The sequence below is a fragment of the Bombina bombina genome, chromosome 2 (genome assembly GCF_027579735.1).
Source record: "Bombina bombina isolate aBomBom1 chromosome 2, aBomBom1.pri, whole genome shotgun sequence".
NCBI lineage: Eukaryota > Metazoa > Chordata > Amphibia > Anura > Bombinatoridae > Bombina > Bombina bombina.
The window spans coordinates 442,044,307-442,071,113 of NC_069500.1; the positions used below are offsets into that span (position 1 = coordinate 442,044,307).

Genomic DNA, 26,807 nt, shown 5'->3' on the forward strand with positions numbered 1-26,807 from the left:
GTGCTTTTGGGCACTCCAGTGATGTTGCAGCTCTGAAATATGGCCAAACTGGTGGCAAGTGGCATCTTGGCAGCTGCACGCTTGACTTTTCTCAGTTCATGGGCAGTTATTTTGCGCCTTGGTTTTTCCACGCGCTTCTTGCGACCCTGTTGACTATTTTGAATGAAACGCTTGATTGTTCCATGGTCACGCTTCAGAAGCTTTGCAATTTTAAGAGTGCTGCATCCCTCTGCAAGATATCTCACTATTTTTGACTTTTCTGAGCCTGTCAAGTCCTTCTTTTGACCCATTTTGCCAAAGGAAAGGAAGTTGCCTAATAATTATGCACACCTGATATAGGGTGTTGATGTCATTAGATCATACCCCTTCTCATTACAGAGATGCACATCACCTAATATGCTTAATTGGTAGTAGGCTTTCGAGCCTATACAGCTTGGAGTAAGACAACATGCATAAAGAGGATGATGTGGTCAAAATACTCATTTGCCTAATAATTCTGCACTCCCTGTGTGTGTATATATATATATATATTTATATATATTATATTAGGGTGTTTTATTTTCTAAGGCAAAAATTAAACTGTAAAATTTTTGCAGACTTTGCTTATGCCCCGAGTCTCAGTGATGTATAAGATATATATGCTAAATTTCAAGAAGATTGGATAATATTTAGAGGTTGCACACTTTGATCTGTTTTGTAAAAGTAGGCAAAAAAATAAGATTTTTCAATGTTAATCACTTTTATTGGGAAAACTAGAAATCACAAACTTAAAATACTTTTAAAACTATACACTAAGATTAATAGGTAATATGATAGGCAAAACGTGTTATATTAATCAACTTTGAACGATGCAATCCCTTGTTTTGTTCGCTTGGTGATGACTTTTCTGTGATGCTCGACTACCCTCAACAAGAATTGTTTTTGTTGTTTATACCTGACTGATTCGTTATACTTTTTTATTAGAGCAATTCCTCTTTCTGCGGTATCATTGACAACCTTAAGAGCGTTCACATGGCTTCTTAGAGAATCACTGCAGTATTCTTTCACGTCATGGATCCCAAACAATTCAAAGAACGTCTGTTTTATTAGTAACGAAATGGCTCAGGTCTTTTCCTTCAAAAACCATGTTTTTACCCTCTAATCGGTTCACTCCATTTTTCTTTGCAGGTTTGGTTTCTAAATTTTTAGTCATATTTTCCTTAACAGGTTGAGTAATACGGTCGTCCAAAAAAGCCAATCCTACGTTTGTTTCTGACAGATACCAAAGATGTCTCTTAGCAACTGTGAGAGCACATTTTTTTTTTTTTTTTAAATTTTAATTATATCCAACACATGGTACAGCAGTAAGATACAGATCAAGGACACACCACGCAGGGTGCAGTGGAGCAATTCAAAACTGATAAGGTAGTATGATACAATAGCATACAATACATACAAAAACATACACAACGCAAGTCTGTCAGATACAGTAGAGACCTATACGGGACTTATATGGGTAGCGCATGTTCTAGCTTATATACTCACTAATACCATAGTGTTGGGATTTTATCTTTTTAACTTAACACAATCAACCTACACAAACAATATTACACAAAACATAAAACCCAAACAAACAAACAATCAGGGGATAGCCAAATCTACCAGAAATTATACTTAACCTGACTAACCATCTGTATGCATAGTGTCCCATGATACATTTGTAATACAATTACATCAGATATAGGATAACGGGACACATCTGACCCACATAACATAGTGATAGGGTCTATGTTGTCGGTATTGTAAATTTAAGATTGGTTAACTAGTCTCATACTAATCAGTGCATGTTAGGGAGCAACCATGGGCTGATCTTGATGATGGCATATATTTTAATAGGCTGGTCAAGAGCAGGCTACCTCCATGGGAATGGGGTGGGACAACAAGATATATTACCAGTACTGTAGCTTTTAAAAATCATGTTGTGTTGATACCTAGCATGGTCAGGGCTGATCGATTTCTTGGCTAAAGGGGAAGGAACCAGGGGGGTCTCAATTTTTATAGCTTTAATACGATAGATATATAAAATTAAAACCACACCAACAAATCAAAAATAATGTTACGGGGTATGATATAGGTGGAGCTGAGTTATCAATATTGTCAAGTTTTGTGGCGCCTATATTTTAATAGGCTGGTCAAAAGCAGGCTACCTCCATGGGAGTGGGGTGGAACAACAAGATATATTACCTGCACTGTCGCTTTTTAAAAAAAAAATCATGTTGTGTTGATAACTAGCATGGTCAGGGGTGGTTGGTTTCTTGGCTAAAGGGGAAGGAACCAGGGGGGGTCTCAATTTTTATCGCTTTAATCCAACAGATATATAAAATTAAAACAACACCAACAAATCAAAAATAATGTTACTGGGTATGATATAGGTGGAGCTGAGTTATCCATATTGTCAAGTTGTGTGACGCTCAAGTTTAAATATGAGGACTGGCATGCTTTTAATAGATCGACATACAGTCACACACCAAGTGATCTTATCTATCCTCTAGTATGGAACCAAAAGACAATATACTAGGTATAAGTCATGAATTTAAAGCATGTTATAAGGTTTTCATTGTGTGGCTCTTGATGTATAGAAGGGTGTTACATACAGTAAATGAAATTATCAAAAATGGTAAACAAAAGGTTCAGCTCTAGAATCATGGAGAATATATGAGCGCTGGAGTGAGAGGAGGACTAAGCAAATCTGTAACTAAAGGTACATATCTATCGCCAGATGCAGTATTTATATTAGCAATTATGGATGTGGTGCAAAAGAACAAAAATAAACATATTAGTCAAAATTGACACCCTCAATTACCAAGTTTCATGGCGCTCAGGGTTAAATATGAGGACTGGTGTGCTTCTAATAGGCTGATATACAGTCAGGTACCAAGTGATCCTATTTATCCTCTAGTATGGAACCAATAGATAATAAATTAGGTATAATCCCTGAATTTAAGGTATTTTATAAGATTTTCATTGTGTGACTCACAATATAAAGAAATTCAACACGTCATGTTAACTCAATAGGGTAAGCACAGAGAGTTGCAGTGTAAGAAATCTAGCAGTAAAGACTACGCGCATGCAGGATCTAGAAAGGTATAGAATATATATATCTGCTATTAATAATTGTGCTGGGTGAAGGCAGGGTAATTTGAAATATGAGGGTGGACATCTATACACAGCATGAGTACGTATGTTCTAGGTCCGCTGATTCTGGTATGTGAGTTAACCCCAGAGTAAGAGAGTCGCTTTGTTCCGTTGGTTATAGGCAGTGTAGGGTTTTCAAGCACAGAGTAAACAAAATAGCCTATACAAAGGAACAGCAGGTGGGTAATATTAGTTAAGCAGTTCACTCGACTCCAGCCCGGGCTAGAGAGAGACAGCTATACTGTATTCGACCAGTTTCCTCTGCAGCATTTACAGTTATTCACAAGCACACCGGTTTAATTCAGACAAAACACATAGTTGATGTATAAGACCTTGACTTAAATGATAAGGCAATGCTACAGTACATTTCCTCCATTCCATCAGGACATTATCGAGTGTGAATGAAATGAATTAGCCTATCCCCTCCTTGATCAGAGCCGATGCTCCCAAACGCTGGTCTCTTTGCCGCTCTATGTACTGCACTAAGTAGCTCAAAATAGGTGATCCGCATGGTAGACAGACTCGTGAGCACTGTAGGAAACATATGTCCGCATCCATCACGAGTGCAGGTTGCTCAAATAACAAAATTGGCCGAAACTGCCCCAGAGCCGGAGCTAGACAATCAGAGGGACAGCCGTGAATCCTCGCAACCAGTTGCGGAGCCTGTAATGGAGTAGTGCTCTGTAGTAGAGCTATGGCGCCGCTCCTCACCGTCCGCTCAGGGCATTGTGCAGCCGTATTGTCCAAGCCATGCGAAGAGGTGGCAACATGAGAGCAGGATCGCATGCCGACAGCCGCAGCATCCATCGCCAGGGGGGTCCCAGCCATCTTGGATTTAGTTAGTGAGACTTGCTGAGGCTCAGGTACGCGGAACCTCTGTATTTCACAAACAAGTTCCCCCATAGCAATTGTAAGGGAGTCCAATGCTGGCGTAAAGACTTCATTAAGGGCTGCGATAAGGTGTTCCATAGTGAGCACGTCTGGATGTACAACGTGGCAGTAGAGGAAACGCCACGGCGCCAAATGGCCTTCTTAGCCTTGAACTGCAACCGGGGGCTAGGGCCGATGGAACGCCCTACACAAATAATGTATCGACTGGCGATGACCAGAGCAGGGTCTCCCAGTAAGATGTGTGCTGTGGGGGTCTAGATGGTCTCTGAATATTTCGAAAAGGCCAGTTATTTGGCTGGTAGTATCAGAGCTCTTGTAGCTTGCTTCCATCCAGAAGTCCCGCCCACCGGAAGTCTCGAGAGCACATTTTTGACGTCTGCATCTGGGTAAGTGCTCAGAAGCTGTAGCATATCCAAATCATTCTTTGGAGCCCATCGACTTACAATTGCCTTATGACAAAAGCGAACATATATGAGGCTGACAAAATGTGCAACCCGTTTCATTCCTTCCAATTGTCGTTGAGGAATATTCAACTGTTTAGTGAAGAGGACAATTTTAAGTGCATATATTGCCTTTGCCATCCACCTTGCTTGATGCAGTGCCCCTGGGATCCTGAATATGTTTATTCTTATATGAATCTTTTTTTTCTTCTTTTGTACACTTAGTTCTTATTTTCGTGGCGAAAACCTTATCTACTCCACTCATTGACAAACTCATACGATCTTCTCTTTGTGACCTAAGAAATTCTTTATCTTCTTGTGATACTCTATTCATGTCCATCACATTTTGCCGGGAAATGTCAAATAACTCGACGAGATCACCTTTCCAAATCTGCCGTTTCACATTTACTTTATCCGTGTTTCTCGATTTCTCTTTACCCAGATTTTGGTATTCTTTGTACAGCTTCTGTATACCTGCACGGATATTCTCCTCCGTCTTAACAGGGATATTTGCTTTCCTCCACACTTCCTGTAGTTTAGACCATTAGTGTAGAGCACTTCAATGTTAGAAATTTCACTAGTTTGTGATAAGTGAGCAATGTGCAACCCCTAAATATTATCCAATCTTCTTAAAATTTGGCATATATATATTTTACATCACTGACACTCGGTTCGTAAGCAAAGTCATATGAAAATCACTTCTTTGGGAAAAATTATATATATATATATATATATATATATATATATATATATATATATATATATATATATATATATATATACACACACACACACAATAACACATACACACACACACACAATAACACATACACACACACACCGTATTTTTCGCTCCATAAGACGCACCTAGTTTTTAGAGGAGGAAAACAAGAAAAAAAATATGCTGAAGAGAGCTTGTGTGTGATTGAGAGTGTGTGATAAAAATGTGTGTTTGAGAGTGTGTGATAAGAGTCAAATTGATACACATAGGAAACGCTAAATCAGTACCACAATATATTCAGACATAGCCAGTATATCCTACTAATGTGTACTGAATATTTTGATAAGCACTTTCAAAACGTTTTAACAAACTGAGCTACTAACACAGCCATAGATAAAAGACAAACTACCATAAGCACTAAAATGCTATTGATGCTATAAAATAGTGTCATTCTTCAAGATTTTGACCCCTAAAATAGACACTGTTTCCAAATATCCAGCACCAAGCTAAAAAAAAACTTGTGTAATAGACAAGCTACCGGTATTTTCCCCCAGAGACATGACCTGCGTCTATATTGTCCAACAGCTTCTCAACACTCCCCAATCAACGGTATATTCCTTTTTCAGACATAGATTTATATATTTCTCACCCGGTTTTTTAGCATACCCCCTGACTGGAAACCCAGCCAAGCGGCCACCGCTCACTGCAGCTCCGAGCCTCTCAACACCGTCCTCCAGGTCATGTCACCAACACATGTGTGTGCCAGAACTTCCAGGGCACTGACGTTATAACTAGTATCCCCACGGAGTTATGGGAAGTGTAGTCCTAGTTTGAGTGACTACTAAGTTGGAGGCGGAGCCGAGCGGAGCGTGACATGAGGAGTTATGGGAAGTGTAGTCCTAGTTTGGCTGCATTCGCTCCATAAGACGCACAGACATTTCCCCTTATTTTTGAGGGGGTAAAAAGTGTGTCTTATGGAGCGAAAAATACGATATTTCGATATATATATATATAAGCAGGAGAGCACTCTCACTTCATGGTCAAATAGCCAGGGTGCATGCAAAATATAAATAAACAAGAGGCTTGCACTCGCTGGACTTTAAAAGACAGGTGCCTTTAATGTGACGTTTCGGGGGAACGTATCCTCTTTCCTCAGACAAAGTAACAATGTGTAATGCAGCAATTTATAAGGACCCCCTAATTCAAAAGAAATAAGCGCCAAATGGTTGCCATGGCAACCAAGGTAAACATAACAAGCTGCATATAACCATATCATAAATCACCTATCACTTATGATCGAACAGTGGACATAAGTAAAGTGCTAAAATACACGTATAGGGGAAACAGAAATCTCAATCTCTGACAAATATAAACAATGATTGGGATAGCGTATGGATCAAAAAATCAAGGTATAAAAGTTGGATATACAGCCACTGTTGCAATAGTACATATATACACGCACAAAAATAAATACACTTACTGTGAAAACAACCAAGTGGGTGTACAGATACCATAGATCCAACAATCGAGGTATGGCAGACTAAAACGGCTCATAGCATTATTCACAGGGGCATAGTGTGTCACGGAGCGATGATATCATTGCGTAATACACGTGGAGAATCAGCTGTGTAAACAGAGTGACACGCTGCAGGCTTTCACTATTCGTAAACGATCGGATAACACGCAGCCTGTAAATACATAATGTCGAGCTGTATCAGCATAAAATATTAAGCAATGTCAGCATATAGTGTTAAATCACAAATAGAGCACAAAAAGGAGACACATTTTAAGCACATAACAAGCTGTGTCAACATATAGTATTAAGCAGTGTCAGCACATGATATTATTGACACCGCAAAAAGAGCACGAAAAGGGCATCAAAAGGGTGGCTGTAATGAAGAACAATAAGGATCATATGTTACAAAAATGATTATCACAAGGGACCCTAATAAATGGAATGATACAAGGAAAGATAGATAACAAATAGTCTACAATCAACGTTGAAAAATTAAGCAGATGAGGATAGGGGTGATGACATATAGCCATCATTGTTATATCAGTTTTCTGGGGGCACTATCCCCTGTCGATATAGGATTAGAGGGATGCTAATTTTTAGGTGAGTGAGATCACACAGAGACTATACAGATAAGGGAAATAATGGACCTATCAAGATACTAAATAGTAATACTGGATCCAGGCTAGGGAGTAATGAATAGGGAAATTAAATCTAACCATCCATAGTTGGAAAATAGATACACAGAGACAAAATGTGATTCTATAATCAATCTATATAATACTTGGTAAGATGGATCATGTACCCTCATCATATTATATGTGATAGTGTCAGACTTATAGAAAGAAATGCCAGTCGAGCATGCAATTCAATCCATATGGCTGTATAGTGTTCAGGCAATACGTCCATCTGGCTTCAACCTGAAGGAGGACTGTTACCCCCATGTCTCAGAGGGGGCACGTGGTCAATTAAAACAAACAGCAGATCGGTCGTGTTGTGTCCAGCCTCCATCAAATGTCTTGCGACTGGTTGGTCGCTTTTCTTATTCTTTATTGCAGATCTGATGGCTGACCTGTGATTTGCCATCCTTGTGCTGGCGTCATCAGAGGTTCTTCCCACATACAATTTGCTGCAGCTTAGTAAGTATAGAACGTACTTCGTTATGCATGTCAAATGATGGTTGATAGTGAATTTCTTCTTTTTATTTGGATATCCAAACATTGGCCCCGGGAGCATGGAATTAAAAGTTGTGCATCCGATGCAGTGGAAGCAGCCCATATTTTTGGGTTGTAGCCATGTAGTGTCCTGATAGCAATGGACAGGATCTGTCATGATCCGGTGTACATGCGTTCAGGATACAGACCCTCGGGGCAGTGGTAGGGATTTGAAGACACCGACCCCTGACCCGGGGAAGAGTATCCTGGACGTGGATAGATGATATTCTGTGATTCATAGTTGCTAGAAGTTATTGTAGAATAAATGGAGGGTGCAACATTTGTATACAATATATTCTGACTTCACTGTGACTTTTATAGTTAGTTAATAGAAGTAACTGCAGGATTCAATGAGAGAAAAAATATAGCAATGTGGAATGTTCAGGCTTCAGAGTAATCTAGTAAAAGATTGACACTTAGATGCAAACTAAGGTTTGTTGCAGGTTCACAGTACATAATATTATATAAAGCTGTATGTCAGAGTTTAAGCACAGCTGCACAGGTACTTAGACAAGCTGCAAGTTTAGGCATTAATTACTGTTTGTGCATTTAGATGCAAACTTGGTTTGTTGCAGGTTCACAGTATATAATATTATAAAGAGCTGTATGTCAGTAATTAGCAGAGCAGCACAGGTGAAAGTTAAGTTTAAGGCATCAATTACTGTTTGAACATATATTGGAGAATCACATGAAAGCTTTTAATTGAACACATAGATGCAGAGTTCAGAATATGTTAACATATTTGCAGCAGGATATTTCAGCAATGACAACTTGTAGCAGAGAAATAGTTATACAGTTCTGAGTAAGATGCTGTTGTAATTAGAGAGTGGTGATAACCAAAAGTATGCTGGATTTATAATAAAGTTCTGAGTTTAAGTAGCAGTGTCCAGGAAACAGAAAATGGAATTATTTGGATACTTGCGATTTGATGATTTTAGGCATTGGAATAGAAAATGCTGTAGGTTGAAATAGTTGGTAAATTCATACAGGAAACAGTCATAGACCTCTGTTGTTCAGGATCACAACTTCAATGTTAATGCCCAGCACATTAGACCTGAGAAGGCTTAAAAAGAGGCTGAGGTAATCGGGTGCATGAATGATTAATCAGGCAGACCAGCAAGCTGAATGTGAATACTGCCCAAATGGAGCAGTCAGAGAAGGAAGTCTTAAAGGGATAGTGACATTAGGCTGAGATATGTTACAGGATCAGTCTTCATTTTAACATCTCTCAGGCTAGTGTTACGTTTGTAACCCACCCTTGTTGGAGCCCATTTGTGTAGTGGCAGATTTGGGTCGCCTTGCAAAATATGCCAATGTACTCTTAGATTATATACAACCAATCTTAAATCTGGAGAATATTTAATCGTGAAAGTCATGCGTGGACTGCTTGGCTCGTCATTCTTTATGTGATCCTTGTCTGGATCCATACATTTGTCTCTTGCCTGTCTGATCACCTTTGGTTGATATCCCCTGTCCAGGAATTTTTTGCTCATTACATCGAACTGTTGTAGTTGGTTATTGATATTACTGTTATTCCTTATCACTCTGGATAGTTGTGGCTGAGGGATAGCTTTTAGCAAGGCCCCAGGATGGCAGCTCATCGCGTGGAGAAGGGAGTTTCTATCTGTGGATTTTTGATCAAGGGTTGTACCCATAACACTAGCTTGAGTGATCTTATAATGACGACTGTTCCTGTCCATTGCTATCAGGACACTACATGGCTGCAACCCAAAAAGATGGGCTGCTTCCGCTGCATTGGATGCATAACTTATAATTCCATGCTCCTGGGGCCAACGTGGTTTGGATACCGACATAAAAAGAAGAAATTCACTATCAACCATTGTTTGATATGCACAACGAAGTACGTTGTATACTTACTGAGCTGCAGTATATTATTATAAAACTTATTTTAACAGTTGCAGGTCTATGTTTGACACTAAACACTTTTGTAATATAAAATGTCATACTATATAGCACATTAACTTGCCATATACATTTATTAATTTGCCCTCCTTCTTGTAAATTTAAATTTGAAATTTGTGGGCTTTAAGATTCCTGCTAAAAGTGGAAATGGAGAATCCAGACTTAATGCTACTCTATTCCACTCAGTCATTGATTACACACCCTAGTGACCCATTTTTAACTCCCTAATTCCCTTCAGTGGAGAAGGAAACCTGGTTTGCATCATGGCTGGGCCCTTTTCTTTATGGACAGTAGCATTTAATGTCTATTTAAGCTCTTTGCATGTAATTGAATATATATCCTTTGTGTAATTGAATGTGTATCCATTGTGTGCTTTGTTAATGTTTCTCGCTCCAGGTGCTGTGAACAGAGAAAAAAAATACCAAGTACAAAGAGGATTTGGGGATCGCCGTGGTGGAGTCATTAGCGCTCGGACTTACTTTTATGCTGATGAAGCAAAATGTGACGATCATATGGAGACTTTTCTCAGATGTATTGAGGCTTCAGGTAGACAATTACTCATCTGTTTTGAGATTTTACATGTTTAATATATTAGGAACACTGCCTCTCTATTTTCTCTTAAGACAGTTTAGTTCATATTAGACAGAGGAATCCCTACATGAAAAATGCACACTAACAAGCATTTCCTGTTCATTTAAAAAGGAATTCAAGCAACTTTAAACTTCTAAAGTGGTTAAGTATAATATGCCAAGACGTCACAGAATAATTGGTTATATATGTCCAAAATAGCCCACAGCAGAGGAGATAAGTGATATATACTCGAGGCTCTTTAGAGGTTATGTCCTTTGTGCAGAAACAATAAAAATTTTTTAAAGTTTGTTAAATTGTAGTGTAATTGTACATATAGAGCATATGAGCAGGAGAGCACTCCTAGGCGTAAGCTGGTGATTGGTGGCTGTGCATATGACTCTTGGCATTGGCTCACCTGATGCGTTCAGCTAGTTCCCAGTAATGCATGAGTCTGCCTAGGTTCACACTTCAGCGAAGGACATAAATAGAACAAAGCAAACTTTACAATAGAAGTAAATTTAAGCGTATTTAAAAATAGATGGTCTATCTGAATCATGAACATTTAAATTTGTCTTTACTGTACTTTTAAATGCTTCTAAAATGTTAATTTTTCAGATCATTTGAAATGCCGTACTATATATATATATATATATATATATATATATATATATATAGTGTGTGCATATATAAAAATACACTTTCATTTTGATAGGTGTTTTCTTAGTTCTTAGTTTGAGCTTCGTGTTCTTTCAAATAGAAAGTCAATTCCCTATAAAGATTAATTTTACACATAGTGAAAAATGACTTTGCAGTCCACTTTGATTATTTATTTAGACTGTTCATGTATTTTTATTTTTTTTACTGACCCTTATGGAATTCAGAACCCTGATCCTCCTACGTGCAGTAAGGGGATTGCTTGATATTGAATGTGCAGGGAACACCAAAAGCTATTCAACTCTCCCACCTCATATCCCAGTCTTATTTTTGCCTCCACAGGAGTAGGTGACAAATTGAGGTGCCCCAGATTCTACATTGAAAGGGGTTCTCAGACCTATGTGAGACATGTTATCCCCCTCAGACAGCTGACATTGGACAGAGCTGTGTATGTAGTACTGGGTAGTGACACCATATATTTTCCATATGGAATTTAGGCCCTGATAATCAATACATTAACGCTGCAGAATCTGTTGGCACTTTACAAATACCTGATAATAATAATACATCTTCAAACCCATGAGAAATTGCCTTTTTGGCCTTGCCAGTCTCGCAATCTCTTTCTCTGGCAATATATTCAAACAAAGTGGGATACTCCTCTCTGTTCCGATGAGTGGTGCGTGTATGTATCTATATGTGTGTATACAGGGAGTGCAGAATTATTAGGCAAGTTGTATTTTTGAGGATTAATTTTATTATTGAACAACAACCATGTTCTCAATGAACCCAAAAAACTCATTAATATCAAAGCTGAATAGTTTTGGAAGTAGTTTTTAGTTTGTTTTTAGTTATAGCTATTTTAGGGGGATATCTGTGTGTGCAGGTGACTATTACTGTGCATAATTATTAGGCAACTTAACAAAAAACAAATATATACCCATTTCAATTATTTATTTTTACCAGTGAAACCAATATAACATCTCAACATTCACAAATATACATTTCTGACATTCAAAAACAAAACAAAAACAAATCAGTGACCAATATAGCCACCTTTCTTTGCAAGGACACTCAAAAGCCTGCCATCCATGGATTCTGTCAGTGTTTTGATCTGTTCACCATCAACATTGCGTGCAGCAGCAACCACAGCCTCCCAGACACTGTTCAGAGAGGTGTACTGTTTTCCCTCCTTGTAAATCTCACATTTGATGATGGACCACAGGTTCTCAATGGGGTTCAGATCAGGTGAACAAGGAGGCCATGTCATTAGATTTTCTTCTTTTATACCCTTTCTTGCCAGCCAGGCTGTGGAGTACTTGGACGCGTGTGATGGAGCATTGTCCTGCATGAAAATCATGTTTTTCTTGAAGGATGCAGACTTCTTCCTGTACCACTGCTTGAAGAAGGTGTCTTCCAGAAACTGGCAGTAGGACTGGGAGTTGAGCTTGACTCCATCCTCAACCCGAAAAGGCCCCACAAGCTCATCTTTGATGATACCAGCCCAAACCAGTACTCCACCTCCACCTTGCTGGCGTCTGAGTCGGACTGGAGCTCTCTGCCCTTTACCAATCCAGCCACGGGCCCATCCATCTGGCCCATCAAGACTCACACTCATTTCATCAGTCCATAAAACCTTAGAAAAATCAGTCTTGAGATATTTCTTGGCCCAGTCTTGACGTTTCAGCTTGTGTGTCTTGTTCAGTGGTGGTCGTCTTTCAGCCTTTCTTACCTTGGCCATGTCTCTGAGTATTGCACACCTTGTGCTTTTGGGCACTCCAGTGATGTTGCAGCTCGGAAATATGGCCAAACTGGTGGCAAGTGGCATCTTGGCAGCTGCACGCTTGACTTTTCTCAGTTCATGGGCAGTTATTTTGCGCCTTGGTTTTTCCACACGCTTCTTGCGACCCTGTTGACTATTTTGAATGAAACGCTTGATTGTTTGATGATCACGCTTCAGAAGCTTTGCAATTTTAAGAGTGCTGCATCCCTCTGCAAGATATCTCACTATTTTTTACTTTTCTGAGCCTGTCAAGTCCTTCTTTTGACCCATTTTGCCAAAGGAAAGGAAGTTGCCTAATAATTATGCACACCTGATATAGGGTGTTGATGTCATTAGACCACACCCCTTCTCATTGCAGAGATGCACATCACCTAATATGCTTAATTGGTAGTAGGCTTTCGAGCCTATACAGCTTGGTGTAAGACAACATGCATAAAGAGGATGATGTCGTCAAAATACTCATTTGCCTAATAATTCTGCACTCCCTGTATATGTGTGTGTGTATGGATATGTATGTGTGTGTGTGTATATATATATATATATATATATATATATATATATATATATATATATATATATATATATGTGTATATATATATATATATATATATACACACTCAGCAGAAAAGGCAGCACTCACTGGTCTTGTAGTTAGGCATCGAAAAGTCATGTATATCCCTATGTTTTAACAAGTTTTTGTATCATTAAAAGTTATTTCTTACTACAAGACCAGTGAGTGCTGCCTTTTCTGCTGAGTAAATAATTTTTTGACATTGCACCCTGGCAGTTGCTATTTAAACACATTCCTATACAGGACTTTGGTTTTATATATATATATATATATATATATATATATATATATATATATATATATACACACACACACACACACCGGAAGGGGACTGGACTGGGTACACATCCCATAACCCTGCAACATGCTCAGCCCTGGGTGCTCACTGGCACTCACAGGAAGCTGTGCTGTCACAGGCAGTTAACCCCAGAGAGGTATGGGTGCAAGAACCATAGGGATAATTACAAAACAAATTAATATAACACACAGCTAATCTTGCTTTTAAACATTACTGTGAATCTGCTGGTGAGTGCCAGGTTTTCTGTGTGTTGTGTTGATAATGTTTGTAATGCTTCCCTGCGGACCCAGGCTGCTCAGGGGTTAACTGCCTTGGTTGCTGGGAACTGTTCAGCTGTCTGTTCAGGACTGTGGAGTTTACAGTAGCTTAGGATGTGTACCCAGTCCAGTCTGCGGGTGTAGTCCATTCCTGTGTTTATATATATATATATATATATATATATATATATATATATATATATATATATATATATATATATATATATACATATACATATACATATACATGACCCTGCTTCACCAATTGTCATAATGGTAAAACTTAAGCATTCCTACTTCGCTATTCACTCACTGTTGCTGCTGTGTCTGCAGTCACGTGATGTTTTCTCCACCAATAGGGTTCTCTCCTCCCCGTGATACTCAAACACTGGTTTACCAATCTGGATTTAAACTTTAAAATAGAGCGCTCTGTGTTATAAAGTTAGAAACTCCTTATTCAAAGAAAAAATGTAATCTACGCATTTCAGCTCTCTTTTTAAAGGGTCGGATCTCAGCCTTTTCAGTTTTATACCACAGAAAGGTAGTCGAGCTTCCAGATGTTATGGCTTTCCTATAGGCTTTAGTTAGAATCAGGCCTTTAATAAAACCAGGCTCTCCTCCACGGAATTAAAATTTGGTCTTAAACTGTCCTGCATGCTTCTCTCATGTATTGCTTCTTTTAGCTATATCTTCTGCCAGGAGCGTTACATATTAACATAGTAGATAAGGTTGAAAGAAGACAGAAGTCCATTGAGTTCAACCTATACATATCCTACTTGATTTACAATAAAAAGCTCCAATTGAGCTTGTTAATTCCATTAAAATGGTGACCTATTTAACACAAGCAATCATATCCCTAAATTATATTTCTTGTCAGTAATGCAAGACATTTTTGAATGTATCTAAAATACAGGCATTAACTACCCCACTAGGCAATGAGTTCTACAATTTGGTTGCTCTTACAGTGAAAACATTTTTTACGTTGCTGGAGATTAACTTGAATAAACAGAGCTTCTACCAACTCTGTTTATGGACCTTGAATATATTTATGTAAAGTAATCATATCACCTCCCAAGCGCCTTTTTTCTAGAGAAAAGAGACAGATTTGTTAAGTTTTGACACCAGAACTGCACTCAAGTTGAGGTCTTACCGGGGATTTATATAGTGACAGAATTATTTTTTCTTCCCTTGCAGCAACGCATCTTTTAATACATGCTAGTATCTTATTAGCTTTAAAAGCCGCTTCTCTGTATTGTGTACCCATTTTAGCTTGTTATCTAAAAGTACGCCCAAATCCCTTTCCTCTTCTGTTTTGCTAAATCTAGTCCCATTTATATAATAGGATGCCTGCTTATTTTCACTTCCAAAATGTAGAACTTTACTTTTTCCAGTATTAAATCTCATTTTCCATTTACCAGTCCATTCTTCCAAATTTTGTAGATCCCCTTGAAAAGCAGTTTCATCCTGTGCTGACCTAATGACCTTACACTACTTTGTATCATCAGCAAAAATAGAGATGCTGCAATGTAATCCTTGCTCCAAGTCATTAATAAAAATATTAAAAAGAACAGCGCCCAGTACTGATTCCTGGGGGACACCACTAAATTTCCTTTGTCCAATCTGAGTATGATACATTTACTAGCACTCTATGCTCTCTGTCTTTTAACCAGTTAATTATCCATGAGATAAAATTTTCAGCTATTCCCCAGTCCCTTTAATTTTTTTACAATAATGTCTCATGTGGCACTGTATCAAAAAGCCTTGCAAAATCCAAATATATCTCAACTGATTCCCCACTTTGCTATAATTTTCACTTGCATCCTCATAGAATCTAATTAGATTAGTTTGACAGATTAGTTTGACATGATCTATTTCTCATAAAACCATGCTGATTTAAATGTATAATCTTGTTAAATGTTCTGTATATACTTATGAATATAATTCCTTTTTATCCCTACAAGTATCTTCCCCACTACCAATGTCCGACTAACTGGCTTTCTGGGTCAGCCCTGCTTTCCTTTTTAAAAAGTGGCACCACATCAGCTTGACGCCAGTCCTGGGGTTCTATCCCTGAGGATAATGAACTTTGAAAAATTAAGAGTAGTGTTTTGGCTTTAAAAGTTATCTTAATCCTCGGGTGTATTCCATCTGGACCAGGAATTTAATTTACACAATTATCCTTTTTTTTTTTTTTTTTTGACAATATCCTCTAGAGAGAACCCAGTTATTAGTATAGGCTTGTATGTTTACTTTGTTTCAATGTATCTCACAGAGGTTCCGCTCTTGTGTACACTGAAGAAAAGAACTTGTTTAATACCTCCGCCTTCTCCCTGTCACAGATAATAGAAGTAAATTGCAAGTCTTGGTTGAACCCTTGTATTGTAACACTGTTTGTGGAAAGGGATTTCAAACATGACTGTGTTTTGATCACTGTTAACCAAATGTTCTTTGACTTTTATGTTTGGTATTATTTCTATATTGTTTGATAGCATTAAATCCAATATAGCTTTTTTCCTAGTTGGCTCCTCTATTAATTGTGACATGATATTATCTTTAGGAGTATTTAAAAATCTATGTCCCTTAGCTGTATTGCTAGTTTCATTGGCCCAGTTTATTTCAGTGTAAATAAAATCTCTGTATAATTACAGCACTAGTATTATTAGCAGCCTTTTCGGTTTTGCTTTAGCAGTTGAGTTTCATCCATGTCACTTATGATGGGAGGCTTGTAGCTTGTTACATTTTTTTTTTTTTTTTTAGTATTTCTCCTCCCACTCTTTATTTAAACCCACAGTGTCTCTACATTATTACCTGTTTTATCATAAATATATTCCCTTATTGTAGGTTTAAGTTCAGATTTAATATACATGCAAATTTATCCTTCCCTTTTATTACTCCGGTCCCTCCTAAATAAAGTATAACCCTCTGAGTTAACTGCTCAGTAATGTAAATCATCTACCAGGTTTTAGTTATACTGATATCATAATCCTCTTCTGCAGGTAATGACTTCAGTTACCCCATTTTACATGTCATGTATCTTGCATTTGCTGTCATACATATAATTTGAATGTGCTTTCTTCTGCTACTTGGTGCATTTTCCTCCAAACTTTATAATTAGACATTTTCTAAGTGTACCCTTCTGTCATTCATTATTTGAGATATTCTAGGTGTGTCATATTTACATACTGACTTATCTGTTCTTTTATGTGTGGACTGACCTACACCCCCCCCTCCCTAGTTTAAAAGATTCTCTAAATGTGCTAACATCCTCTCCCCAACACACCTGCACTTATGTCATTTTGGTGCAATCCATCCTGTAGAAATTGTACAAAAGTCAGCCCAGCGCTCTAAAAAATCCAATCCCTAATTTTTACATCATGTTTTTAATCAGGTATTAACTGTCCATAACTCATTCTTCTGCCTTACTAGAATAGTACATGGCACTAGTTCTATCTCAGAAAATACTACCTTTGAGGTTCTTGCTTAAAGCTTGCTACCTAACTCCCTGACTGATTTTTTAGGACACTGATTCCTTCATTAGTGCCAATATGGAACCTGTCAGCAGAATCATCCCCTGATCCCTCTAACAATGCATCTATATGCTCCACAATATGCCTAACTCAAGCTCCTGAAGACAGAAAACTGTTCTATTTAAGGGATCTGGATAACAAAATATCCTATCAACCTTCCCAATAATGGTCACCTCCTACAACAAACATCTTTCTCAGATCCATACTTGTATGCGCTTCTTTTTCCATGATTGAAGGACTGTTCACTATATTAGGCTGAACAGCCTCCCCAACATCTTCACTCAATCTGGAAAATCTATTGGGGTGTGACAGCTCAAAACTGGTCTGCCTCTAACTCTTACTCCTACTTCCTCTTCTAACTGTGACCCAGCTACTTCCCTGAGTCTCTCAATCTGAATCACCTCCATTCCACTGCTAGAACCAGGAAGAACCTGCTCAGACATATGTATTCCCTTTCAAGTGTCTAAATATCAGGCAGTGTTGCAATTCCTTCCTCCAGAACTCAAATATGAGCTTCTAAATTAATAAGATCTCACATTTGCCACAGCTATATGATCCCTGAAATGGCTGCTACAGTGATGAAAACATATATGGCAAGATGTACACTGAAAAACATTTTAATTTAGAATGTGTAGGAATGTCAAAGATAAAAATATGTAAAAGATTTATATTCACCCTTGGTTACTCTAACCCCTTTTGTTACTCTAACTACCTAAGTGGTCAAAATATATACTTAACCAGAGAAACTGAGTACAGCAATCCTCCAGAGAGTTTCTGAAACAGCTACCTTCTTTTGTGGATCTCCTTACCTTATTGATAATGCTGTATTAAGAGCGCAATATTGTTTTCTTCCTAAAGTAGTAACGTCTAAAAACCTGAATCAGGAGATTGTTGTTTCTTTCTTATGTTCCAATGCTGAAAACTCTGTCTATTTCTCGGGTACTTGTAATGGGTAAAAATACTACAGCTTTCACTTTAGCCTCTTGGCTGAAACAAGTAATTCACAAAGCTTACTTGGTGGTGGGAAAGTTGCCCCTAAAAATACAACCCATTCTACTAGATCAGTCTCTGCTTCCTGGACTTTTAAGAATGAGGCTTCTGTTGAACAGATTTGCATGGGTGCAACGTGTTCTTCATTACATACGTTTACTAAATGTTATCATTTTTTTATCATCGCCTCTTCGGAGTTGGCTTTTGGCAGAGGCCACAGTGGCTAGCAAATAGGAACTGTCTTATTCTTTTTGTTCCACCAATTTTCACATTTACTCTACAGCTTAGGTATTAAATTCCACATGTCAAGGTTCTTGAACTCTCACCACCTTATGAAAAAAAAACATAATTTATGCTTACCTGATAAATTTCTCTTTTATGGTGGTGAGAGCCCACAAGGCCCGCACAGTTTTTTTTTTTTTTTTCCTATGTATTATTGGCAGCAGTTTTTTTTATTTGTACCTCTTTATACCCTGCTTTTCTTTCCTGTCTCTCTTATTCTCCTCTGCTCGGCTATATAGGATAGACAGACTGGGATATGCAGGGAGGTGGGAGGGTTCAAAAGCTCTTGGTGTTTGGGATATCTTTGCCGCCTCCTAGTGGTCAAGACTTGAATCCCACATGTCAAGGTTCATGGACTCTCACCACCATGAAAGAAAGAAATTTATCAGTAAAGCATAAATTGTTTTTTACATTTTTATTTTATTTATTTTTTTACAATAATATATTGAAAGTATTTGAATGCACATTTTTATATATTTACAGTTTACAGTGAGATTACCTGTTTATTTTTTTTTAAATTTAAACTATATTTTTCTGCTTTTGCATGGTACATTTAAACAGTGAGACTGTTTTGAACTTGAATTCCAGCTGGTATTTATTTGTATTCAATTTATTTTCACAGAGAATTTAAAGTGCACAGAGCTTTGGGTAAACAGTTTCTTTTAAATAACAGGAAACTCTATATTTTATTCTCGGGTGGAGTTTAGTTAAATTAAATTGCAATTTATTTGGACTTGGGTCATAGTATACAAGAGGCCAGATGAACCTTAATACACTAAAAAGACAAAATATTAAAGCCAAATTCATAGTCTTCTTTTATAAAAATCAAGAAACTGTAAAGTGTATCTTCAAAATCTATAGCTTTAATAAAAAAACAAGGCACAACAGAAATGTTTTTTTATTGGTTTTTGGTTATGTTTGATACCTTGTTGTATAAAGGGGCTCAGTAAGATCTCATGAGTGTCTTAAAATAATTTGATTATGATATGAGAAACAAAAGCTACTGAATGTGTGTATCTATTATAGGTGGATGTTCGAATGATGGTTTTTCTGCTATTAAACTTACGGCATTGGGAAGGCCACAGTTTTTGGTAAGCATTTAAAATGGAATAAAATCTGCTTCTTTAAATGGACAATCTAAATTGTTAGAGGATTTTATTTAAAAAAAAATCCTTTCTTTTACTGTATTTAGTTCCTTCAATAGGGTTAAATGCATATCCAGAGTTGCATTCCTGGAAAAGTTGGTGACTGACTGACTGAAGAATACACATGTGCTCCCTGCTATGTCTTGAGCTAGAGTGGCACAGGACATTAATTCTGGCTATGTATATAACTACTTTGTAGGGATTAAACACAGTAGAATAAAGGAATAACATACTGAAGCATTTTATTTGTTATACTAGAATAGCTCTTTAATGTTGGAAAAAGTCACCAATCAGAGCTTAGTTCAACAAATGGATAACTGATCAGACCCAGCACTGAAAACCAGTGTAGATTACCAGAGACACTGTGCCAAACATACTACTCCTGATACTTTATATCATCACCAAAAACTAACACAGTTTCTGCTGCATCTGCTCATTGACATCATGTTTCAGCACTACAGTATACCATGGTCTTAGCATTTACTTAACTGGACACCTCACTAGGCTACAGCAGCACCCTAATCAGACTGAAGAGAAAATGTTCCCCAACAATATTATACCTCCCCATTCCGCACTGAACACTTCCCACTGAATGAGAAATAGGGGGCATTATTTCTCATGCACATTTTTAGGGGAAAATATAGGAGAATAGCAATGATAAATCCAGCCCTTTAACCGCTGATCCATTTCCACCCCCATGCTGAGCTGTTTAGACATTTCTAGATGTTGCACACATTTAACCCTTACTGTAGGGCATTTTTTGTGAGAAACCAACACATATATTTTTTTTTTCTGCAGACCCAGCAGATTCACACTATGCAATTATTTGATGTATATATTGTGGCACATGAGAACAGTGCAATAAAAAGTGTATATTTGTATAAAAAAATTTAATAGTTAAGGTTGTAAACAAGTGTGGTTTTGTAATCTCTGGGGGGAAAAAAAAGGTTTTAACCACTTATAAATGGGGGACTTTTGGTATAGTTAAATAACTTTGATGTGCACGTAGGATCTCCCATGAGTCTCTAATCAAATGCACATTTATTCACGTCAGGTGATCATCTATTAAAACCTACAGAGGGACTTTTTTTAAAGTCTTTAAAATAAGGGGTATTGGGGCTCTCTAGGCCCTTTTGATGGGTTTTTATATGTACCTAGATACCTCCCTTATTAACAAAAAAGTGTTTTAACTTTTTTTTTAATTAATGTGTGCATTACATACCCTCAAGTTACCTGCCAGGTTATTGCCTTTTAAATGGTGGGTTTTGGAGGTTGTTAGGGCTTAAGGGAACTGAGATCAAGGGGTTTGAATACTTACCCCCATTCCGCAACCTTAAGTTCTTCTATCTACTTTCTGGTCTCCAAGTGATGCGGAACCCTTGGCCACCACTTATTGGCCTTTAACTGCAGAAGGGGGCCGTAATAGGCACCAAAACGCCCCCAGATGAAGTCATCCGCAGTTAAAGGGACATGAAACCAAAAATTTTCTTGCATGATTTAGGTAGAACATAAAATTTTAAACAACTTTTCAGTTTACTCCTATTATCAATTTTTGTTTCATTCTCTTGGTATCATTTGTTGAAGGAGCAACAATGCGCTACTGGTTTCTAACTGAACACATGGGTGAGCCAATGACAATCGGTGTGTGTGTGTATATATATATATATATATATATATATATATATATATATATATATAAAACCTAAGTTCTTTGCTGCTCCTGAGCTTACCTAGATAAACCTTTCAGTAAAGTATAACAAGAGAAGGAAGCAAATTAAATAATAGATGTAAATTGTAAAGTTGTGTAAAATTGTATGCTCGGTCTAAATCATGAATATCTAATTATGACTTTACTGTCCCTTGAATGCATTGAGTGGATGACGACCATGTGTCGCCATCCACAGTAAAAGGGTTAATCTTGCATGTTAGTTCTGAATCATGAAATTTTAAACTTAATTTTCTTGGTAAGCTTTGTTGCATACCTATGTCGGCTCAGGAGCAGGAATATGCTATTGGGAACTAGCTGCTCTCAGTAGTGCATTGCTGCTTCTTCCAACAATTTATGACAAGAGAATGAAGCAGATTTTATAATAAAAGTAAATTGGAAAAAATGTTATGCACTATCCGAATTATTAAAGAAAAAAGTTAGGGTTTCATGTCCCTTTAACACTTTCCATTCCTTTCTGCTTCTAAAAACTAATACACTTTAAAATGTCCTCTCTTAGATACAACTAAGAAAACATAGTTTAAAGGGTCACTGTAGTCAGAAATCAAAGTATGTTGTTTCAAAAAAGATTGACTTAAATAGCATTATTGCATTATATATTAATTAAATAATTGCAGCTGTTAACTTCCTATTATGAGCTGTGTGATACTTTATTGTTCCTTCCCTACACAGTTCAGTATTTTCCTGTGCTCAGATACAAACTAGCATCTGCAGTGAGTTGGCAGATTAAATGTACACTGCTTGCACTGCTCCCTCACAAATTAGTTGAGCAGTTTGTGAAGAAGTAGTGCAAGTTTAATCTGCCAATTTACTGCAGTGGCAAGTTTGTTGCCACTGTTACCATGTGCAGCTTTCTAGGTAGCTAGAAACATAGTGATCTGTGTGGGGAAGGCATAGTAAAGTAATAATAATATTATACAACTGGTAACAGGAAGTCAACACATAGGCAAGTTCACTCTCAACTTGATCGACTTTAGCTCCATTTTGTTACTGCACAAAATACTATTTGTCATTCTTTTTTCCAAATATCACACACTGGACTAGATTACAAGTAAAGCACAATGTGTGTTATCTTTTGTGCACCCTAGTGGAAAGAGTAACACAAAATCTGGTATTGCAAGGGGATGGCCGAATATTTTAACCAAAGCATCCTAATGAGGCTGAGTTAAAGAGATAGGAAACTGCAACATTTTCTTTCATGATTTAGATAGAACATCTGGAGTGCCACCATGGAGCACATCACTGCTCTAGACCAGTGTTTCTCAACTGCGGTCCTCAAGTACCCCCCAACAGGCCAGATTTTCATTATAGCTGAACTCGAGCACAGGTGAAATAGTCCGCTTATGGGTGAGAGCAGGTTAGTAACTATGGTTACTGATCAGCTGATTATTTCAAAATTCAAAATGATTTCCAGCCTCCAAATAGTATTTAAAAAACCTTTATTAACTTATACAGAGTCCATAATATAGCAACAACAGTTGTTGCTATATTATGGACCCTGTATAAGTTAATAAAGGTTTTTTAATTACTATTTGGAGGCTGGAAATCGTTTTGAATTTTGGAATGTGATGTTGGGATCTGGCTATTCGCCCTTTTCCATGCCCCAAAGTTTGGTGAGAGGTGCTGGCTTCCCTTGTGAATATCAGCTGATTATTTCACCTGTGTTCTGGTTCAGCTATAATGAAAATCTGGCCAGTTGGGGGGGGGGGCACTTGAGGTCCGCGGTTAAGAAACACTGCTCTGGATTATAACTCGAGCAATAAAAATTACATTTGAACTTGTAATAAAGTACAAAAAATGAAGAGCTGTTGAATGTGCTCAAGTAATGTTAACATAAATAGCTAATATTTTTGTTCTTCACTATACTACATAAAATACAAAGTCTAAAGTCTACATTTTTTGGTAGATTATGTATAGCAGCAGATTTGTATTTTATATTTCACACAGCAAGAAATATAAATATACATATAAAGTGTTGCATTGTTATGTTTGTCAGTGAGAAATATAGTCAACGGTCCTTAAAGCTACAAGGACTTCAATGACATTTTTCTTTAATGAATCTTGCAAAGACCTCTCTAGCCCTGCAAACCTCATAGGAGCAGCTCCTAAACCAAACCAGCTTTATTGCATAATCCAGTAAAGATGTATTATGCATTGACCCATTTGATGTAAAGAAAAAATAAACTCAATCTTTACAATCAATTTTCTTCTTAAATGGAAAGAGTCCCCAGCTGCATTCATTACTTTTGGGAAATAAGAACCTGGCAACCAGGTGGAGGCAAAAACACCCCAGCCAAAGACCTTAAATAATCCTCCCACTCCCCTCATCCCCCAGTTATTATTTGCCTTTCGTCCCAGGAGGATGGCAGAGAAGTGTCAGAATTTTTAAATTTTTGTTTTTTGTCTTTTATGGAGGGTAGTACTCTTTGGCATGGAACAGGAGTTTTAAGTAGTCCTGTCAGTCTCTCAGTGAGGGCTTGGATGAAAGTTAGAGTCCGGAGATGCAGGGAGAGTCTTTCTGTGAAACCATCCCAACTCATATTAACAGCTCCTCAATCAATCGGCGTTGTCTAACTCCGCTGCCTGCTTTCTTCTCTCAAGTCCATGGCGGAGGCGATGCCACTATTCGTCACACTTGAAAGGCCGTGTTCCTGTCACGAAGTAGATTCCGGTAAGATCGTTTCATTTCCATTTATCGTCAATGTACTGTAATGTGAATGTTTCTTTCTAATGACACGATGAGTCCACGGATAATCTAATTACTGTTGTGTTGTGCCTTTCGTTACAGGATTGCGCGCCTTTGCGTATTGCTCAGACATGTTTTTCAGTTATTTAATGATCCTATCATTACCAGATGCGGGGATTTTCAGTCTATTTTGAATGGTGCACCTCATTAGACATGTGGGGATGAAGTAAGCTCCTGATTGTCATTTGTTTGAGATCTTTCCCAGTTTTTGAAAGATATGGCTCCGTTTGGCTTGTCCTGCGGGTATACCTGTGTCTTTTTGGGCGTTAACCTCCGGGTAGCCTTATATTTTATTTATATCTGATGGGATGTCTTTTATTTGTTTTTGTTTTCTTCGGGAACCTTCTGGGATTGATACTCTTTTTATTACTTCTTCGGAAGTTGTTTTGGACATGTTAGTCCTATGTTAAAAAGTTTTTGTTTTCTATTTTTTCCCCTATGAGGGAGAATTTATGCCGCTTGCCAGTTAGGACCCTAGATGCAGGCTGGTCTTGTCGGGTTCGTTCGGTCTTCCGGCTTTTCAGACACATGGCGCTGTTCTGCTCGGCTTGTCTGGTAGAAGCGCCCGAATGCTCAGGTTATCATTGTTTTTCATGTTCAACTAAGCATTCAAGAGGACCTGTGGGTCCGTGAGGTGGGAAAGATTGTTTCAGTCCTTATAGTCTTCAGTCATAGATGGCCAGGCAGTTTTTCTGCTGCGTCATTCTATCGGACATCTTATTTAATCAGAACTTGGAGTTTTCCCTCCCCCATGTAGTGGAGAGTTGGAGGGCTTAACCTCCAGTTGAGCGGTTTGGCCTTCATTTTTAGGCCTCTGGATTTGTCCTTTTTGGGCTTCTTCCAACAGCTTGTACAGGATAGCTGTTTAGAATGCGGAAGTTTTGCAGTTTGAAACCAGTTGAAGCTCTTGACACCTTGCAGGTGTATGCGTAAGCTGTTTATAGTGTATCTCGATACAGCTCTTACTCTTTAACGTGTACTCTGTCTGAGTTATAAGAGACCTTTGGGTCTTCTTCCATTGTATCCGGGTGAGTTGGATCTCCTTTTAGGGATCTGTGTTTCCGGGTGATGGTTATTCCCTGTGAGGACTTTGTTTAGCTCAGGTTTTTCCGGAGCTGGGTAGGCTTAGTGCCTTTCTCTTCCTTGTGTCCTCTGCTTGTGCGGAGGTGATAGGGAGACTAGTCCTGCTAGTAGGATTTTTTTTACCTCGAGGTATCCCTTAGTTGTCCTGAGGCTCTGAGAAGTATCTTCATACGACTTCTAGCCTTGCTTCTTGGAGCGTTAGACTTTAGCTAGGGGTGGTTCCTTCCTTTGGTCGGGGCTTTCGGGTTCTTCTCGCTATCCGGAGGATATGCATCCATATCCCTTGTGTCTGGCTTTTTGGCCAGCTGGGGTGTTTAGTTCTAGGGTAAGGTTTGCCTGAACTATTAGGTGCCCAGACCTGTTTTTCTTCCTGAGACTTCTAGTTGCTGAAGCTTTGCTTGGCATTTTTCCTGACCCAGTCTTAGGTGGTTTTGGAATCTTGGATCTCAGGGCTTGTCGGGGTGTTCCACAGTAGTGGGAACTTGGGCTATGTCCTTGGTCCATCTACCTAACCTGGTCATGGTTGGCCAGGTTTTCGGAGTATTTTTTACTCTTTGCCACAGAGTAGCCCATGACCTCTGGTGGCTATCTGTGTGGCTTGCGCCTCAAGGGTTGTTGGTTCAAACCCAGCTGCTGGCGCTGGATGTCCAATTACTGGTGCGCCTTTGGGTTGCATTCCCCTGGTCAGCGTGCCAGTGTTCCCATGGATTCCCTGCTCTGCAGGTGAATGGGTTGGCTGTGCCTCTGCTTGACAAGCTACTTTTAGGTGGGTCCTTTTCTAGGACATTTGTGTTTGGAATTTATCTTCCCATTAGTTGGTGATTTCTGGCCTTGAGGACAGTTGTTGCCCTTAGGCATCATCCCTTTCCTTTAGGAGATATTCTCCTCCCTATGGAGATGGGACTTGGGGGCTTCTCCTGGATGGGAGGCGGAAAGGTGGGATTGGTTCCCCCTGGGGTCTTGCTGGCTCCAAGTCAGACTTGTTGGGCCTTTATTTTGATAGATCCTTAGGTCTATGGCCTTGGTGTCCGTTTTCAGAGTCGGGTTGTACTTTTACTCTGTGGGGATGGCTGTGCTATCCTTACACTCGTTCCTGTACCTGTTTCGGGATTTTTTGTTCCCCTGTCTTGGATCCCTGAGGCTGGGTTGGTCCAGCTGGGTGTGGGTCTGCAGGTCAGGATGGCCGAGCGGTCTAAGGCGCTGCTTTCAGGTCGCAGTCTCCTCTGGATGTGTGAGCCTTGTTGAGTCTATCATGTTAGCTCAGTCTGCTAGAGTATAGATTTTACTTTCAACTTGCCCCAT

At 38.5% G+C, this 26,807-nt stretch overlaps 1 protein-coding gene across 1 annotated transcript in view; it reads left to right on the forward strand.

The window, feature by feature from the left end:
• Positions 1-26,807, forward strand: part of PRODH (proline dehydrogenase 1) — a 432,246-nt gene that overhangs the window by 145,578 nt on the left and 259,861 nt on the right. The window contains exons 4-5 of the mRNA XM_053702069.1: positions 10,273-10,422; positions 19,832-19,896. Of these exons, the coding sequence (XP_053558044.1) occupies positions 10,273-10,422; positions 19,832-19,896 (215 nt within the window). The remainder of the gene's footprint in view (positions 1-10,272; positions 10,423-19,831; positions 19,897-26,807) is intronic.